The sequence below is a fragment of the Schistocerca americana genome, chromosome 7 (assembly GCF_021461395.2).
Source record: "Schistocerca americana isolate TAMUIC-IGC-003095 chromosome 7, iqSchAmer2.1, whole genome shotgun sequence".
Lineage (NCBI taxonomy): Eukaryota > Metazoa > Arthropoda > Insecta > Orthoptera > Acrididae > Schistocerca > Schistocerca americana.
In genome coordinates this window covers 232,551,507-232,571,672 of record NC_060125.1, presented here as the reverse complement: position 1 = coordinate 232,571,672, position 20,166 = coordinate 232,551,507, and the positions used below count along the sequence as shown (strand labels likewise).

Genomic DNA, 20,166 nt, shown 5'->3' with positions numbered 1-20,166 from the left:
CATTATTTGTCTCATTTCCTAATCTAATTACCTCACCATCATTTGTTTTATTTTGACTACATTCCATTATCTTTGTTTTGCTTTTGTTGGTGTTCATCTTGTATCATCCTTTCAAGACACTCAATTCTGTTCAGCTGATCTTCCAAGTCCATTGCTGTCTGTGACAGGATTACAATGTCATCAGCAAACCCCAAAGTTTTTATTTCTTCTCCCTGAACTTTAATTCCTACTTCAAATTTGTCTTTGTTCAGTGTACAGATTAAATAACATTAGGGATAAACTGCAACCCTATCTCTCTCGATTTCAACCACTGTTTCCTTTTCTTTCCCCTCAGCTCTGCTGTCCGATTTCTGTTATATGCAACCTTACCTCCCTGTATTTTACTCCTGCTATCTTCAGAATTTCAAAGAGTGTATTCCAATCAACATTGTCAAAAGCTTTAAGTCCCACCAGATACAAACATAGGTTTGCCTTTCCTTAACCTATTTTCCACGAGAAGTCTTAGTAGAGTCAATACTGCCTTTCATATTCCCACATTTCTCCGGAATCCAAACAGACGTTCTCTGAGGTCGGCTTCTACCAGTATTTCCTTCCTTCTGTAAAGAATTCGTGTTAATATTTTTAAATTGGTAGTTTGGTAATATTCACACCTGTCAGCACCTGCTTTCTTTGGAATTGGAATAATTATATTATCCATGAAGTCAGTATTTCGCCTGCCTAGTATTATCTTGCAGACCAGATGGAAGAGTTCTTTCATGGCTGGCTCTCCTAAAGCTATCAGTAGTTCTGACAGGATGTCGCCTACTCCTGAGGCCTTGTTTCAACTTAGGTCTTTCAGTGTTCTGAGTTCGTTAGCCCCTGTGCTGTCCATGATATACAGTATTGTCATCATAGATGTACAGTATTGTCATCATAGACGTACATTCAGTATACGTATATTCTTGACATTGGAGAATTTTCGAATGATTTTCAGGCATATTTCACCCCAACTACCATTGTAAATTCAAACTCGTACAACCATGACCACACTATAAAATGTTTCAGAATTACACACATACTAGTCTGATGAAAGAAACTACAATGCAATGTCTATAGCAGAGTCAGCAAAGGATGATTCCAGACAGCTATTTCACGCGACTAGCTCAACTAATCACATAATGCAATTTTGTACACCTGTACAGCAACACCTCAAGTGTTCTCACAGCTCTGTAGACAAAAATTGTTTTTGCCTGCAGACATTTGGGATGCACAAGGAAAAACCTGACAATATCACTGCCAGCTCTCAGGGATCATCTGTTCACCAACTCTAAGATAGTTGCATACTTTTAATGCAGCAATTTGTCTGCTGCTATATATGACTGACAACTCAACCTTTGGCAATGCCACATATTGTGCAGCAATGTGAAGCAAAGATCAGACTAGCTACTGTGTATATAGTGACATTTTCAACATAGAATGCAAAATAATGTACTATTACACCTCTTATTTGCTAGAATAAGAGCTCAAACTGAAACAAATCACTCTTATTTGCCTCCCAGCATTCCACAAGAAGCAGCTGATAATACTGTATGTGGAATGCATATTTGTTTATTTATTCTGCATAACCACAGATACTTCTTTAATGTTCCAGATGTGACACTCCTTGAATTCAAAAAGCCAACTGATTGTGAATACAAGTCTGGACAGTGGTTAAGATTGGCATGCCCTGCACTTAATACAAGCGAGTATCATCCATTCACCATATCTTCTGCACCTCACGAGACAAATCTGACTGTGCACATTCGAGCTGTTGGCCCTTGGACTCAAAACATACGTTCTCTTTTCGATGACTGCCTTTCTCACGAAAAGCCGCTGCCTAAGGTAAGGAGCTAAATACTATTGTCTCGTATAGTTAACACTGAAGCGAATTACTGAAATATATCTACATAGCACACAATGTCTCAAAATAGTCACCGTCTACTGTGAGGATCACGAGGAATATTCTCAATGAATAATACAAACATCTTAAACAGTTTTGACTCTTTCAAAATAACGTAAAGTTCCTTAGTCATTCCTTTGAGAAAACACAATTTATAAAGGCTGCACTCATGTGCAGATTTGTCAGAAGATCTCAATATAGCACTTTCTTTCAATTGCTTCTTTACCTGTTTCACAATCATGTCTCTGATCAAGGACCTCACACTGCAGCCCTGCACTGTTTCAACAATACTCAGCTAGACTATAATCTATCTCAAAAGGCCTCAGAGTGCCAAATGGTACTGACCCACCACCGTGTCATCCTCAGCCGATAGCCATCACTAAATGCGGATATGGATGGGCCTGTGGTCAGTACACTGCTCTCCTAGCCTTTGCAATCTTTTGTGACCAGAGCCGTCACTTCTCAATTGAATAGCTCCTCAATTGCCTCACAGGGACTAAGTGCAGCCCACTTGGCAACAGTGCTCGGCAGACCTGGACGTTCTCCAGTTCTACTGCTAGCCAAGGGCTTAATGATCTGATGGGAGCCGATATTACCACTGCAGAGAGGGCATTGGTGTTTTGACTGCACACAGAGGGAATTGGAATTGTTAACTGCGAACACCTTGGTGGAATAATAATAAACTGACACTCCACTATCTCCATGCCTATGAGATATATTAATTAAAATTTCATCCTAATGCAAGCTTATTTTCAATATTTTCATTACAGAAAAGAGCCATCCCAACAGGTGAATAATGGTGTGAGTTCATGATGGTTATCAGATGAATCCAAGGTCACCGGACCCTTCCATGTGGAGATTACAACACGGCATATCCTGGGGACATGCAAGTGCCATTTATTGCTATCCTTTGGACTTTGAGGAAGATTAAATCACTGGCACAAGCATGTGCAATACTGCAGAATAAGTGATCAGATGGACTCAGGAAAACAGTATGCAGTCATTCCAGATGGAGTAAACCATGAGAAGATGGTTGAATTGTTCAACTGACTCTGACGAGTAGACAGATGATGAGAGCTGAAATCTGGGCAAATGTTAGAGGCAGAATGTCACCCAGTCTATTGGGAATATTTTACTGTAAACTGGGTATAGATATCAAGTATTTTTTACCACTAACACCATACCAATGGCCTTACCAAGTTGATAAAACCGGCTCCCACCCGATCACTGAAGTAAAGCAAAGTTGGGCCCAGCTAGTATCTGGATGAGGAAACTGGATACTGTTAGTTTCAAGGACACACATGTTGCTGAAGTGGTGTCCAACTGAAAGACTCACACCAGGCCATCATGCCACACAACACTTTTTTACCATGCAAAAGATGAATGAGAATATGTTGCATGGGTAGAGGCAGTGTAAACTGGGAAACTGAGTGGCATTCTGGAGTGTCGAACATTAGTTGATTGTCTGACTGTCACCAACTTTTCATATAAGTTCTGGTGAAAAGTCATAGGAAGCAGCAATTCACAAGACTCGTATCTCTCAAACTCTTCGAGTCATGAGGTGTAAAGCAGGTAAGTGTGGGTGTGGCAATAGAACTGATTTGGTTATCACTGAAGAGAAGCTGAGTACTGTCCAGAATGGTGAACCTAGTTGTCATGCCCTTAATGACCAGGGTCAAAATGCCATATTCCAACAGGATAATTCAAGACCTCACACTCCAGTTCACACAATAAATGCCATTGCTGTATGTACAGAGCCTTGACTGGAGAGTCAAGACCTCTGATTTGTCACCCACAGTGTGTGTCTAGGATGGGGAGCCAATGGGAAGATACACATTTTCAGACTGGTCTGACACAGCAAGTGTTTCAGGTATTGTTAAGAAATGTTTTGATATGATATTCAGAAGCTACTTGCTTCCATTTCACAATGAATACAAAAGTGTATTCATGCCCAAGACGATCAACACCTCATACTGACGTTGAAGATGATAGACATCAGTTCCAATGGAATGAAAGTTTAATCATTTAATTCCCAGGGCATGATGATAAATATCAGGCTGGTACTTCATGGTGTAACACTTCCCACTTCCGTAAGTGCATATAATTTAAAGAAAACCTGATTCATTACAACCTCTCACATACTGGTCTGTGTCAGCAGAAACAACCAATTCCCAGATGTTGGTTTTGACCTATGATGTGATGATGTTTCAGTAATGTGATGTGATTTAACAAAAGTGCAAACATACACAGAACAGACCAATGACACTGCTTCTGCATTATTCTTTCAGATGTTAGTTCTGGTGACAGACTGATTTGTAATGTAGCCCAAGGTCTATATTAGTTTGGAAGATGACAGTCTGGTTACAAATTGACAAAGCCGGCAAATGTGATATTTTGCGATTTACTATAATTCTTCTTTTGTCACATATTTCGCACACAATGGATTTCAGTAAGTATTCTATCCCATCATTTTGATGATATCATAGACCAAAGCAGACTGGTGGTATCGGTGGGTTTGATATTTCCACCTGAAGAATACATTAACATTTTCAGTTCTGCCTTCATAGCACACATATCCAGACATGTCAGTGAAAAGCTTAACAATCATCAGTACAGTACACATATTAATTTCATCAGTATTTGTAAAATTGTTGGGACAGGTAAAATAAACCTAATTTGAAATACAGTTTTACCAGGTCACATGGTCGATTTAAGTTATTTCTTCATGTTTTGCAAGCATGAAAGCTGAACAACAAACAATATAATTAAATGGGTGTTTGTCTGCACATTCATTCATTAAATCCTCAACTAAATTGTCATGTAGTGATCTTGAAAGACACCAGAGCAAAAAAAAGTGGGAGGAAAATGCTCAAGGCAAATACCAAGAAAATTATGAATGGGAATTGTAAAGTAGAGGTCAGAAATACCTCAAACAATGTATGCATGAAGCAACTGATACCTTTTGTATACTATTTCTTGATTCTGCACTCAGAAGGATGCTGTGAGTGAACGTTTGTTCTAGAATGCTGGTAATGGGGATGGGAACAACTAATTACATGAGAAGGGGGCCTGAGATGGGTGTTGGAAGCATAGCTCCACCTTCTTTGTGCAATGCTTGCATTATCCACAAACGTGCTTCACACTATGAATTTACATTTCTAATTGTTTTTCGTACTTCACTACATATGATAAATTTCTTTTCTAAGGAGTCAGAGGTAGTGTGTGTGATAGTCCAGAAATTGCTTCACCTGTATTACTGATCACCCAAAAGAAGAGAGAGAGGTATGCCCCAACTGTACAACATGGCATTTATTTACATCACAGTTACTACAACACTGCATTTAGAACTATTATTGTTATATTACCTAGGTTGGCAGTAGCTAAACACAATACATTAACCACTAGGAGATCAAATTTTTCAGACTTCTACTAATTCAGAGCCAAGAGGCAACGGAATCAAGAAATTGTTTACAAATGTAATACCACAATTGTGTCACACCCAGAAATCCAAAAAGGTTATTACACTGCTACTCTGCATTACCTGCATATTTATTTTGGCAACATGTCCCTCCATACTATCCTATACTTATTGGAGTACATCTACAGTGATTGACTACAATACATTATTGTGTAATTATCTGTGATAGTGTATCATAAAACATTAATTAAATGCCCAGTGCAGCAAGACATTCATAAGTAGCTGCTCCACATTAGAATTATCACAAATCATGAAGCAGAAATGCCTCATCAAGCATTAATTGAATATTATAGAATTGTAACCTCTCTCTGGACTTTTGTGTTTACAGACTGGCTACAAAGAACATTATTCATAATTTTAAGTGGAAAATTAAAAAGTATTTATGAAACACACATTTATAAACAATAAAACTAAACTAATACACACATATCATTTGCCACATAATTTCACGTACTTTGTCTTTAACATAGAGGCAATTGTCATACCTGGACACCAACTAAACAGCTCCACCTCATGCTGTGCAGGTGCTTGGTGGTTCACAGAAATATGTGGAAGGTCCTTAACTCAAAAAGCATCTACCATCAAAATGCTTCCTGATATCTTAAAGTCAGAAGACATCTTTTCTATTTTTGCATTTGTGAAGATCAGGGTTACAATCCCTCAGTGACATGAAGATTTGTTCCACTTTTCTTAAGCATTCATCACCTCCTCCTCATATTAATATCGTTAATAAATCCTTCATTACAAGTGGCAAAAATATGCAGACTTACTCCATAGGATTTAGTTGAGTAGTTGAAAGGCACAGAAACAACATTAGTAAATTTTCTGATTTTCCAACCAAACCCAAGAATTGGTTCCAAAGGAGCACCCTCCTTATCAGCAAATATCATCCCAGGTTGAAGCAACTGAACCTTCACCAGAACTTGGTCTGTTTATCATTTCCCAGAAATGAGTAACATCCTATCACAATCCTTTCCATTTCTATCAACATATAAAATATTCTGGGCCATCCATATGCCACACACACTACCAACTCCCTGAATACATTGGTCATGTCCCTATGGAAGACCCTGGTTCTACCTCAACTCCACCAAACCACATACAATTCTATTCATGCTAGGGACACACATGAAATCAGCCACATCATCTATCAGGTCTCCTGCACAGCCCTGTATGTGAACATGACCATCATCCATCTGTCCACCCAAACGGATGTCCATTGACAACAGGCCAAAAGCAGAATTGACCACCCAGTGACAAACACACTGGTGGGCATAAACGCTCCATTTCAGCAGTTGCTTCACAACTGTGGCGTCTGGTTCCTTCCAATACCAGCTTCTCTGAGTTACATAGCTGAGAGTTGTTCTTGCAACAAATTCTTCAAAACAGTAATCTTCCGGCCTCAGTCTCTGCTAGAGCCTAGCACCAAACCCACCCCCACCTACTGCCCTTGAGATTAATTTCACCCATCTTACTTGTACATCCTCTTTCCTGCAGTCTCTTCTTCCTCTGTTGTAACACCCCCCACTCCCCAAAGCTACTATTCCACATAATTGCGTGCTGCATGCAGAATGAGCTTACCAGTGCCAATGCTACAATCCTGTCCTGTGTACCTGCTGCCTCACCCTCCCAGCCATCAGATGCCAGTCTCCAACACTCCCTCTCACTCTCCACCTCCTCTCCTCTCCTCTTTTACACCAAACACAACACCTCATCTCAGCAGCAACAGCACCACGTAGTGAACAAGTAAAATATACCGGTAGCCATACAGTAGAGAGAGAGAGAGAGAGAGAGAGAGAGAGAGAGAGAGAGAGAGAGAGAGAGAGAGAGAGAGTGTGTGTGTGTGTGTGTGTGTGTGTGTGTGTGTGTTGGGGGGGGGGGGGGAGGGGGGGGGGAAGACGCCTGTGTTTCAGTAACTATGTAGCTTTGTTCTTCACGTGGGAAGGGGGGGAGGGGGGGCGGGAAGACGCCTGTGTTTCAGTAACTATGTAGCTTTGTTCTTCACAGAGTTTTTACCTTTATTCCTTAAATTACAAACAAAACGCACAAAATGAATGACTAGCATGGTATGACTTGTCAATCCTACACACAAAACTGTACTATTTTGATGAGCAGCTTTATCTTTATTAGTTAATCTTCTGTTTGTTGATAATTCTTCCGGGTTATAATCATTGTATAATCTTTTGTTTGGTTAGGCTCTACTGAGTGCTTTTTTTAGAAATAGAACAATTGCAGTTTCAGCTAAAAGTGGTAGGCATGTATGTCATTATGTCATATTTTCACTATGACAAGCCATTGGCACGAGCGAAATTCAACTCACCTATCTCTCTGAAGAATAAATGTTTAAGTATTTTTGGAAAGTAAGAATGTCAAAGGAAACATATACTGTAATGCTTTAAGAACTTTCTCAATTACATTGGCCAATGTCAGCTTTTGTAAGCCTCCACATTCATAGCCAAGTGCAATAGTAGGCCTATTACAATAATTCTTATCATTGTATTTATTTAATTGTAACTATGGGTATTTGCTCTGGTGCATGCATGTTATGTCAAATTGTTTATCGAGAAATGAGTTTCTTGTCTTTACAGTGTAGTGTTCTCCATATAGTAACATTCACTTCAGATTTTGCATATACTTCTAAATGCTCCTTACAGTAGCACGAAAAGCCTGTCACTCTTTAAGCTATACACAGTCTTTGGATGCAGTGTTATGTGTGAATGTGATGCTGGAAGTTGCTAGGAGGAGAGGGCTCATCCTTGGGTGTGACTGATGCGTCATCCTCACTCACATCTGTATCTGATGGATTGTTTGTTTGTGGTTTTTTTTTTTTTTTTTACAGTGGAATAATGTGCTCCTTCAAACTGAATGATTCAATAACAGATTATTTGCACAGATAATTACCAGCTAGAAGCTAGTATCTACATAATTTCACTAACTTAATAAAGTTTGTTCATTCGTTCAGCCACTGAGATATGGGGAAACAAAAATGTGTATTATCATTTTTTATCAATTACATGTTTTATGTACTATTTGTGCAATAGTGTATATATGACAACAAAATGCCTAGCCCGTTTTTGCTATAAAAAGCAATACAATGGATGGTAAGGTAGCAACTACGTCGATTTTACATCCATTTTCTGATGTACATATACTTCTAAAAAGTGAAAATGTCTTTTTATATCATTAGAAATAGTTGGCGACAATGTTTCTGTACCAATTTTATCACATCATCATTTAGTTAACATTGTGAACATATGAATATAACAACAACAACAACAACAACAACAACAATAATAATAATAATAATGAAGATAATGATAACAACACAATATTCATTATTAATTCTTACTTGAAGGTATTGCACTGGTTTCTACTGTTTTTGATCACTGATCCTCTTTTTGTGAGTTTAAACTTTACAAAAAAGTAAGAAAATGCAATTCGGTTTTCACAGGTGCACATCGAGGGACCATTTGGCGAAAGTCATCAAGACTGGTACAGATACGAGACAGCTGTCCTCATTGGAGGTGGAATTGGAGTTACACCATTTGCCTCCATTCTTAAAGATATTGTCTTCAGAGCTAACTCTAACCGTTTTTCAAGCTGTAAAAAGGTAAGTTTCATTGTCTTACAACACTTCATATTCAGGCTTTTCCTTGAGTAATTGTTTTGAATTTGATGATCATGTTGAATTTCCTTAGTTGTTTTTTTACATACTGACTTCTCTGCCAAAATGGGAGGAGTGGAAAGTTATGTTTGGGGGTCAAGATAACTCGCGGAATACACATTACTTGAGTAGGCAGCTGGATCAAGTTTGGTAGATCCTACAAAATTTCATTGAAGATCAATGCTGAAGAGGTGGTCATCTTATGGAGATCGCATTGGGACTTGTGTTACTGGGTGGATGACAGTAGCATGTCTCAAATATTGTAATACTCGAGACTGGAGAGTGGCCACTTCACACGTGCAATATTACTGGTACTATAGTTCATGTCATGTAGAAAGGCTGCTCAATTTGAAGGGGTTCTGCACTTTCCCCACCATTAATGGCTAACAGTCAATAAGGTTCATTTTCACTCCAAGCGGCTAGCCACGAGTTACACCTAGACTGCGAGAATCTCTCTTCCACATGTAGCACTGTTTCCGTACTTCACGGCAATACAGTTCAATTCACAGAGTGACTGAATCATTGATTCAGAAGTCAATGTTATTTCCTTGTAGTAGTATAGCTGTGAATGTGTGTCTGTAAATATTTTATCGAGATTTCCAAATAAATGTGTTAGGTGATGGCAATAAATGTAAAGTACTTCACAAGAGGTGAGTAGGTTTATTTACTGTGTTTATAAAGTTTTCAAACATGAATCTGACAGCGGGACTCCTGCTTTCGACATTCTGAAGACACGAGAACGATCTGCAAAAGCATGTGTTGGCAAGGTAACTATACAGAGAATAGTAAGCTAAAGCGCCAGAGCTGCAGAAACCCCAGGAAAATTTGGTTCCCTGTCACCTGGAAAGCACTGAAATCTTAAGAAACCTAAAAACACAAGTGAATAGTTTTGAGAATGATATTTTGAAGTGCTCCATGTTTGAAATGTATATAAGTAGTGAATAGCTTACATTACAAAATCTTGTCACAATTTATGCATGAGAAAATTAGCTTCAAAGATAGCACTTCATCAATACAAAGAATTCTAAAAGACATCGGTTTCAAATATGTCAAGAAGAAAGTTTCTAATTGAAAGAAGTGGGGTAAGTGCAACACAAACCACATCCCTCAAAGATCCAAGATAGAAGAGTAAGGGGTAGTTCAACAGTGCATTACCTTGAGGAAATGTGGGTGAATCAGAATCATTCGATTAATACCTGTGGGAAAATGAGTGATGGTACCGGCAGTTTTAAAGTTGCCAAAGGAAAATGTTCTCCGATATTCATTCTGCATGCTGGCTCTTCTTCTGGTATTGTTACTGACTGTAAACCTGCATTTAGGTGCAAGAAATACAGCAAAGACAACTATGCAGAAATAAACGTTGTCAGTTTCAAGAAATGGTTCATTGAACAATTCTTGCTATACATTGCTTCACAGTAGGTCAATGTAATTACCATTCCAGCTATCATTCAGCTGTTACTTAGAAAACACCAAGTACAAGCACTGAAAGCAGAGATTGTGCTTAAAAATAAAAATATTTCGCACTGTGTAAGCCAGACTCATGCCGAACTCTTGCAGCTGGATATTTTATACAAGTCACATGTGAGAATGTAGAAATTTGACTTTCTTGAATCTCGTTTCATGCAAGCAGGAACTAGTGGCTGATGAAAGTGCTCACAACCAGAAATAACTTGTGATTAGTGTTACTGCTGAAGGAACTGGAGCGTGCCTAAAATAAGAAAGACGAAAGAGAATCTTCTAAGAAAGGTAGCAATAGAAAGGTAGCAATCTGGGAACCTGGCTGGATATTATTGCAGTAGCCACCAGAAAGATCGCGGGAGGCGCACATTGGCATGGCGCGTCACAGACGGTAGTTGCTGCAAGTAGAGTCCCGTCCACCAGAGGGCACGCGAGAATTCGGACGCGACCTCTGCCGGCATAACAACAACAACAACAACTCCGGCAGCACGGGCCGTGCCCAGTCAGTTAACATCGGGCATGCTAGGACACAGTCCCGGTCTACGCTAAGTGAAGTGCGACGTAAACGTGAACAGTGTTACTACACAATTGGCGACGAGTAGGGTCGTTCTTTCGCGTGTTGCGTCGTCGTTCCAGTTTCACAGCTTCTCCACAGCATGGAGGATTTGGTGCGGGTTTTGGTTGCACAGCAGACGGAGTTCATGGCCACCATGAAACAAGTGCCTCCGGCGTTGCTCTCCACGCCGTCTGCTCTGGCACAGTTCCATCCTCCCTTTCCCCCGTATGACGAGACGGCGAAGGATTGGGACACATATGAACATCGCCTTCGGCAGCATTTCCAGGCATAACATGTTGCCGATGCGGAGGTATGTCGTGCTCTCTTCTTGTCTTGGATATCTCCCTCGCTGTATCAAGTTTTGCAGCAGCTAGCGCCGTTGCAGGAACCCTCGTCCTTGTCTTTTGACGCATTGTGTTCATTGCTGTCTTCTTATTATCGCCGCCACACGCATGTTGCGGCAGCCAGGGTCGAGTTCTATCAATGCAAGAAACAGCCCCCTCAGTCTTACCGTGTGTGGGCCGCTACTCTGCACGGTCTTAGTCGCAAGTGTCATTTTGTCACGGAGCAGTCGCGAAAGTCGTATGCCCACGTTATGGTACGCGACGTCATTGTTCGTTCGGCCCCTGATAGGGAGGTCCGGCAACGGGCCCTGCAGTTAGAAGACCCTTCCCTCGAGGAAGTCCTGTCCATTGCTCAATTGTATGAAGTCTCTCACGCAGCAGGTCAACAGCTGGAAGCGTGGTGCGATGTCGCGGAGGTTCAGGGCGGCACGGCCGCATCCACTGTGTCCAGGGTGGACGAAGTGCAAGCAGTACAATCCGGCCGTTACGGCCGCTCCCGCACGGCGCGTAGACAGAATTCCAGCCGCCAGCCCCTGTTGCCGTCCTGTGCGTCGTGCTATATACATCATGATCGGTCAGAGTGCCCCCAGCGTTGGGCCGTTTGTTGCAAATGTAATAAAAAAGGTCACATTGCTAAAGTTTGCCGCTCAGCCTCAAAAGAATCGAAGGAAGCAGGTACAGAGGACATGGATGTTGACATTCAGGAAGTTTCATCGGGCCAGGCTCCCGACGCACCGGCACGCAAACTCTTTATCGAGGTGTCGGTTCGGTCGCGCCGGTTACAACTGCAAGTAGATACGGGTGCGGCAGTTTCGTTGTTGAATGCACAAACTTATTCAGACCTTGGATCGCCCCCGTTGGCGCCAGTTTACCGGCGTCTACGCGGTTATGGTAAACAGTTCATTCCCCTACTGGGTCAATTCACTACCGACGTGACTTACAAATCAGTCACTCGGCCTATTACTTTTATTGTTGTCAGTGATGCGAGCTCCGCTAACCTTTTTGGCCTGGATGCCTTTCAAGCTTTCGGTTTTTCTATCGCTGACACCATACAGTTGGTCTCCGAAGACGTTCCCTATCAATCATTGGAATCTTTGATCTCAGACTTTCCAGATATTTTTGAGGAGGGTCTGGGGCGTGTTTCAGATTTTGAAGCTCACTTAACGTTGAAGGCGTCGGCTCGCCCGCGTTTTCTACGCGCGAGGCAGATCCCCTTGGCTCTCCGCCCTCAGGTAAAGGAAGAGCTAGACCAGCTGACAGCCCTAGGGGTCGTTCTTCCCATTTCTTCCAGTGAGTAGGCTTCGCCCCTCGTTATTGTAAGGAAGCCCTCGGGAAAATTACGTCTTTGTGGCGATTTCAAGGCCACCATTAATTCCCAATTGGTGGTGGACACCTATCCTTTGCCTCGTGCTGATGAATTGTTCTCTGCCGTGGCAGGAGGCCAATATTTTTCGAAAATCGATCTGTCGGAGGCTTATCATCAGATACCACTTGATGAGGACTCCAAACGGCTGGCGGTCGTCAACACCCTGTTTGGCCTTTACCAACACCAGCGGTTGGCCTTTGGAATATCCAGTGCCCCGGCGATATTCCAGCGTTATATTGAGCATGTCACGTCGACAATCCCTCATTGTATTAATTACCTGGATGACATAATTGTCACAGGCCGCAGCACGAAGGAACACTTGCACAACCTTCGCACCCTCTTTCTCAAATTCAGGTCTGTGGGCTTGCGTTGCAACCTGCATAAGTCAACCTTCTTCCAACCGTCCATTGAGTATGTGGGCTACACCATATCTCGGCACAGCATCCAGCCACTAGGAAGTTTGGTCCAAGGTATCGTCAACCTTCCTCGGCCCGCTTCGCTGAAAAAGTTACAAGCTTTTTTAGGCAAGATAGCCTATTACCAACCACCGGTTCATTCCCAGGGCTTCCACTATAGCTCACCCCCTGTACTGCCTTCTGCACAAGGGTGTTCCTTTTGATTGGTCGCCTGCATGTGAGCGAGCGTTCACCTCGTTGAAGGGCCTCCTCACGTCAGCCCCTTGTTTGGCTACTTTTGATCCCCATAAGCCGTTGGTCCTGGCTACAGATGCTTCGCAGTATGGGGTGGGGGCGGTCCTGGCCCATCGCAATGCAGATGGTTCCGAGCAACCACTGGCGTTTGCATCTAAAACACTTAGTCCCGCGCAGGCCCATTACTCCCAGGTGGAAAAAGAGGCTTTGGCCATTGTCTACGCTGTTACCAAGTTTCACCCTTTCTTGTATGGCACGAAGTTTCAGTTAATCACTGACCACAAGCCGTTAATATCGTTATTTGGCCCCGCCTCTCAGATTCTGGATAGGGCGGCCCACAGACTACAGCGCTGGGCCTTGTTCCTCTCTAAGTACCATTATGACATTCATTTTCGCCCTACAGGACAGCATGCCAACGCCGACGCTCTTTCCAGTCTTCCGGTGGGCCCGGATCCTACGTTCGATCGAGAGGAGATTATGTGTTTTCATTTGGATGTGACATCCCGCCAAGCGGTTGATGGCTTCCCGATCACTAGTTCTCGAGTCGCCAGGGAAACGGCGGCTGACCCGGTTCTCCGGCAAGTAGTTCGCCTCATTCAGCAGGGGTGGTCATCCCGCCCTCCGGGCCGGGCCTCGGACCCTCTTCGTATTATTTTCTTCTACGAGACCGCCTCTTGGTCTTGGAAGGAGTTCTCCTTCTGGCTACCGATGATACAGCTCCTCGTGTGGTTGTTCCTGCAAGTTTACGAAGGGAGGTCCTCACGTTATTACATGCGGGGCACTGGGGTGTTTCCTGTACTAAAACCTTGGCTCGCAGACATGTGTACTGGCCCGGTATTGACAGAGAAATTGAGCACTTGGTGGCCGCCTGTTCCCAGTGTGCGAGCCAACAAGCATCTCCCAGGGCAGCGTTCTCTTCATGGCCGCCGGCAACCCAAGCATGGGAACGTGTTCACATCGATTTTGCGGGCCCGTTTCTCAATGGCTTTTGGCTCATTGTCATTGATGCTTATTCCCGATTCCCTTATGTGGTTCGCTGCTCCTCAACCATTCAGAAGTTGCAATCCAGGCACTAGCAAAAATCTTTTCTGTGGAAGGTATGCCAATCACCCTGGTCTCGGACAATGGACCGCAGTTTATTTCGCAGACCTTCCAGGATTTTTGTAGGCGCTTCGGTATTCGGCACGTTTGCTCTCCCCCCTTCCATCCACAATTGAATGGGGAAGCCGAGCGCATGGTGCGCACATTTAAGATGCAGATGAAAAAGTATGTGCACGAATTTTCTGCGGAGGAAGCATTGACGTTTTTCTTGACGGCATACCGGACCACACCAATGGGAGAACGCAGCCCCGCAGAGCTCCTCCGTGGGCATCAACCTAGGACTCTGCTGCACCTCCTCCGGCCTGGTCCTCGCCAGTCTTCGCAAAACGGAGTACCTGGCTTTCCACTGGGTATGTCTGTCTGGGCCCGTGGGTTTGGTCGCAATCCACGTTGGATACCGGCGGTGGTCCTACGCCGAAATGGCCGCCGGCTCTATACCTTGCAGGCGGGGGACCGGGTGGTACGTCGTCGCCAAAATCAGCTACGTCCACGTTCGGGCACCCACCCTCCGACCTCTCGGGACACCGGCTTCCCCATTGCCGGCACCTGTGTTGGTTTCACAGGGGACGTTACCCCGTCTCCTCGCTGTGACTCTGCCGCACTGCGATGGTTCTCAGCCTTGGCAGCCTCCAGTAGCTCCAGCACCGGCATCGCCATCGTTCGAGATGCCCCAGCGAGAGCCGGCCCCCCTAGCAGGCCCGGTTTCTCAGGAGGCTGGTTCACCTGTGGTCGTCCCTTCCCCTTCGTCCCCGCCACTGGGTCTTGCCCCCCCCCCCCCCCTTGAAAGAAGTGTATAAGGTAGAACTGTGTAAGAATTGTGTAAACCAACACTATAGGCGACCACCAATAAAGTATTGTTTCTACTATGTCCGTTGCTATTGGCTATTACCCACTTTGTTATGTCTATTGTTTTACAGGTACTGTGTGATTTTTCTTTCAAGAAATACATGAGTAAATAGCAAACAAACAGCCAGCGATTGCCACAGTTTTCTTCTTCTTATCGTTCATACTTTTTAATACATAAACTACTTTGAAAGTGCCAAAATGTACTAGAATAAATAAAATATCTATAAAACGCCGCACTGTACGAGCACCATAGTCCTGGGTCAATGGATAAACCACGAAAATCTGCCGCATTACACCACACAGAAACAGACCCGACTCGCATGCAGATCAATGAGACTAGATCTGACAGGCAGGGCCAGCAGATTAGTGGGAAACTATGGGCTTCAGATTAGCAGGCTCAATCCGCTAGAGATAAACACAGAAATAGCCTGAGATTTTGGCCCATCGTGGAAGTCCACTCGTGTGGCCAGTTATTCACATGTTACAGACACTATGTTGATGAAATGAAACCATGGTGATCAATCCATGCAACAGATAACGTGTTCAAATACTCTGAGAATCAATATTAATGAGGACAGGTGGCAACTCAATGTAAAGATGATCACTGAGGCACAGATAGGCACACAGAAAAGATAATCACTTTCTCACAACTAAATTTTTGACTACAGCCTTTGTCAGAAAGTGAGAGCGCACATACATTCCCACAATCACTCAGACACAACTCGTGCACACATGGCCCTGTCACCGGCTACTGCATCAACAGTCTCTGAAAATCAGATCCAAACAAACTGCTTCTCATGCCTCTCTACCTCTTGTTGGCAGCTGCTAGGCTACGGGCAAGAAGTGGTGGCAGCACTGACTGCAAGCTGAAGGGAGTGGTAGAAAGGGGAGAAGCAGTAATAATGAGGGAATAGGGAAGCGGAGCACGTACTCAGCTGCACCCAGCCACCAATGATGTGTGACATCCCAGTAATATTCCCCCGATTTCCAGAACTTGTGCACCCCCCCCCCCCCCACAAACGCACACATAAAAATCCTATAAAACCATGAAAATCATGTTGCCGTCGTTGTCAGTGTCAGACTGGTTTGATGCAGCTCTCTTTGCTACTCAATTCTGTGCAAGGCTCTTCATCTCTGAGTAACTATAGCAACCTTCATGCTTCTGAATCTGCTTATTGTATTCATCTCTTGGTCTCCCTTTACAATTATTGTATCCCTCCCCCTCCCCACACACTTTCCAACAATACTACATTTGTGATACCTTGAAGTCTCTTAACATATCATCAACCATTCCCTTCTTCTGATCAAAAAGTGTAAACAAAATAGCATTCTAAGAATGGTATGCGGGCTTCAAAATCAGACTTCACAGAGGATCCTGAAATTCTGTAAAGCAGCTCTGGTTTGCAAGTTGTGACAGCACCAACTCACAGCGTATACTGCTGCTCGATGTTGTACAAGGGTAATCCCAAAAGTAAGGTCTCCTCTTTGTTTATAAGTACATAGACCTGTTTATATTTACAATAGTTTACATCAGTTTACAGCTTGAACATTTAGCTATTTTTTTGACATAATCACCATTTCTGTCGATGCATTTTTGTAGATGCTGTGGCAGTTTTTGTATACCCTTGTCATACCAGGTCGCTGCCATGCTGTTCAGAAAGTTGTGAACCTCTTCTTTCACCTCATCGTCGGAGCTGAATCGCTTTCCGGCCAAATGTTCTTTTAACCTCAGGGTGTATACGGGGACAAGGAAAAAAAAATTCCCGAATTTCTCCCGGATATCCCGTTTAAAAAATATGCTTTTTCCCGGGCGAAAATACACTTTTTCCGTGCTAAGTGACAGTAGGTTTTCCGTAAATTTTCCCTCGGAACTGTAAAACTTATCAATCCTTTGAATGGTTAACGTTTTATACAATCGCGTAGAACTTCCCGGAAAAAAAGAAAAGACGGGGCAGAGAAGGTTTTTCTAGAGACTTAATAAAAAAAAGAAGTTTTGAAAAGACCTTTGATTTGCAGCAACATATACGCTGCATATTTTCGTATTACGAAAGTATAAATTCGAATTGCACCAAACACAGCGCGTTAGTTTCCGGAGCGTTGAAACCGAGGTTGCGATGTCCTTTTGTAAGCGAGTCATATCTCAAGCCACGAGATCTCGCCAGCCGATGACAGCAACTATTCAGAGCATAGGACACGTGTTATAGTCAGCCAATAGCAAGATCACTGGTTACGTAGCGCGAACACACAGGAGGAAAATTACATTAATGTGAACAGTACCATATATCTACAAGAAAAGCTAAGCTTTCACATATAATATTGGTCTCTAAGATTAACACGCTACAACAGAAGCTAAGCTTTCACATGTAATATTGATCTTTTTTTGCTTGTGTTATGCTTTAAGATACATCACACAAATGTGCCAGTAAATTTAAAATTATGACAAATGTCTCGGCTCGAAATTCTTGTAAGTGGCTGGTTCTCAAACTGTTCAGTTTCGAACGCTCTGTGATTTAGATATCCATCCCACTTTCTCACACGTAACATATTTCATCTTGCGTAAAAAGAAATTTACTTTGAAAGTAACGCTTTTCTATGGTCTGGGAGACGAGTCTTTGGTATTGACGGCTCGGTAGCGTCTTTCCGTTGCCTAGCGACTGCAGGCAGGCAGCCAATGACGGCCTGACTGAGCGGGTAGCAAGGGCCACGTTGCCGCTCTGAAACCCGGTCGCGCGCACTTGTGAAACTTACCAGTGTCTCACGTGCAGGCGGTGCGATCGTTCGTCGTTTGTCTGAAGTTGAATTCGCAGTTTATTTCGTTTTTGTTGTTTTTAGTGTTTCTTTGTTTATGTTTCGTTGTAAACAATGTCTAGTGCGGCGGGTAGTACCAGCCCAACACAAGAAGTGAAATGGAGGAAGAGAAGTGTGCTACACACCCAGGCTCGTGAATTCGTGTGCTCTGTGAGGGATAACTTTGAGAAAGAAAAGGACAAAGGTGGGCCCTTAATTCCTGTTGTTCAGGTTGTGAAGAGAAATGCAGCAGCATTGAAAATAAGTAAGAACACTGTTGTAAAGATAGGGAAAGAACAGTATAGTGTAGATTGTGACGAGAGTGGCACAACAAAGCTGCACACACCAGGAAAGAAGCGACCGAGAAATAAGCAGGTGACAGCTTTGGACGATATTCAGAAAGACTCTATTCGTCATCATATATACAGCTATTATAAGAGAAGGGAACATCCCACTCTATCTAAATTACAGGTGTCGCTTCAGAAAGACGATCTTTTTAAAGGGAGCAAATTTTCATTGCGTACAGTGTTGAAAGACATAGGCTTCAGCTATTCACTGTTTAACGGACGCAAAATATTAATGGAAAGGACAGATGTAGTTGCATGGCGGTGCAGATTTCTGCGCAGGATCATGGGTGTGGAATTCGAAAGTATAGTGTGGTTAGATGAAACTTGGGTCAATTCTTTGCGTAGAGGCTGGAATGATGGAACGCCCGAGGTGGCAATGGCAGTGCCTGTTGGCAAAGGAGGGCGTATTATTGTCTTACGTGCAGGAACATCGAAAGGTTTTGTGCCAAACTGCTTGAAAATGTTTCGGTCAAAAAATACGGGAGATTACCATGAAGAAATGAACAGTGTAGTATTTCAAGAATGGTTCGAGACATCGCTTATGACGAATCTGACAAGTCCATCAGTGACTGTTATGGACAATGCGCCTTATCATTCCGTTTTTCACGATAAGGCACCAACCTTGGCAACAAAAAAAGACGATATCATTCAGTGGTTGAAACGGCGAAAAGTAGATTTCAGAGAAGATTTAAGGAAGGCGGAACTGCTCGAAATTGTGGCACAAAGGAAACCCCAATTTCCAACATATGTAATTGACGAGATTGCTAAAAGGCATGGGCATGAAATCGTTCGGCTTCCTCCATACCACTGTCACTTTAATGCAATTGAAGGAGTGTGGGCGCAGATAAAAAAATTACATTGCTGCAAACAATAAAAAATTCACGATCTCTGAAGTGGAAACTCTCCTTCCAGCAGCTATCAATAAAGTGACAAGAGAGACGTGGGCTAAAATTGTAAACAGCACTGCAAGTGCCATCAGAGAGGCGGCCAAAACCGAAGGGGTTGTGGAAGAATGCATCGAAAATTTAATTATACATCTGGCAGAGAGCAGTGATAGTTCGAGTAGTGCTGAGGAAGACAATGTCAAATCAGATTCTGACAGTGATGTGAGTGGTGTTTTTCCATTACAGTAACTACAACGTATTCAGGAATGTGAGGAGGGAGTTTGCTATCGATCTACAACCAGATCATAACTCTTAATACACTGACCAATTATTCTGTAGCTTGTAGTAGAACAAATTAATAATGCTAATACTTAACAATGGAAACCAAAACTGCTAATGTTCAACAACTTGCGAAAACAGTTTTCATTTCAGTTGTGAAGTTTAACAAATAACTTTATTATGTTTCAGCATCTTAGATACTTGTACTAAATAGCTCTTATAAGTTTTCGAGTTAATATATTTCAAGCATACTCTTTAAATAAATTCACGCGCACCAATACGACTTGTATTTTGTCTCGCTTTTATTTCTGCTGCTAGAGAATGCGTGTAGCAGACAGGGCGCCGCATGCTGTGAGCCACGTTCGGCAACAGCGCCGTCTGCCCGCCGGAACTGTCAGTACCAATCACTCGTCTCACGGACTACAACCACCGTTCGCAGTACTATCCGGAGACTGTTAGAAATAGGTTCGATTTCCCAGTTGCCAGAG

At 43.0% G+C, this 20,166-nt stretch overlaps 2 protein-coding genes across 7 annotated transcripts in view; one reads left to right on the top strand and one right to left on the bottom strand.

The window, feature by feature from the left end:
• Positions 1 to 20,166, bottom strand: part of LOC124622094 (GPI mannosyltransferase 2-like) — a 387,261-nt gene that overhangs the window by 323,047 nt on the left and 44,048 nt on the right. The window lies entirely within an intron of this gene.
• Positions 1 to 20,166, top strand: part of LOC124622093 (dual oxidase-like) — a 252,302-nt gene that overhangs the window by 192,083 nt on the left and 40,053 nt on the right. For both annotated transcript variants that reach the window (XM_047147673.1, XM_047147674.1), the window contains exons 28-29: positions 1,631 to 1,860; positions 8,848 to 9,006. In XM_047147673.1, coding sequence (XP_047003629.1) covers positions 1,631 to 1,860; positions 8,848 to 9,006 — 389 coding nt within the window. The remainder of the gene's footprint in view (positions 1 to 1,630; positions 1,861 to 8,847; positions 9,007 to 20,166) is intronic.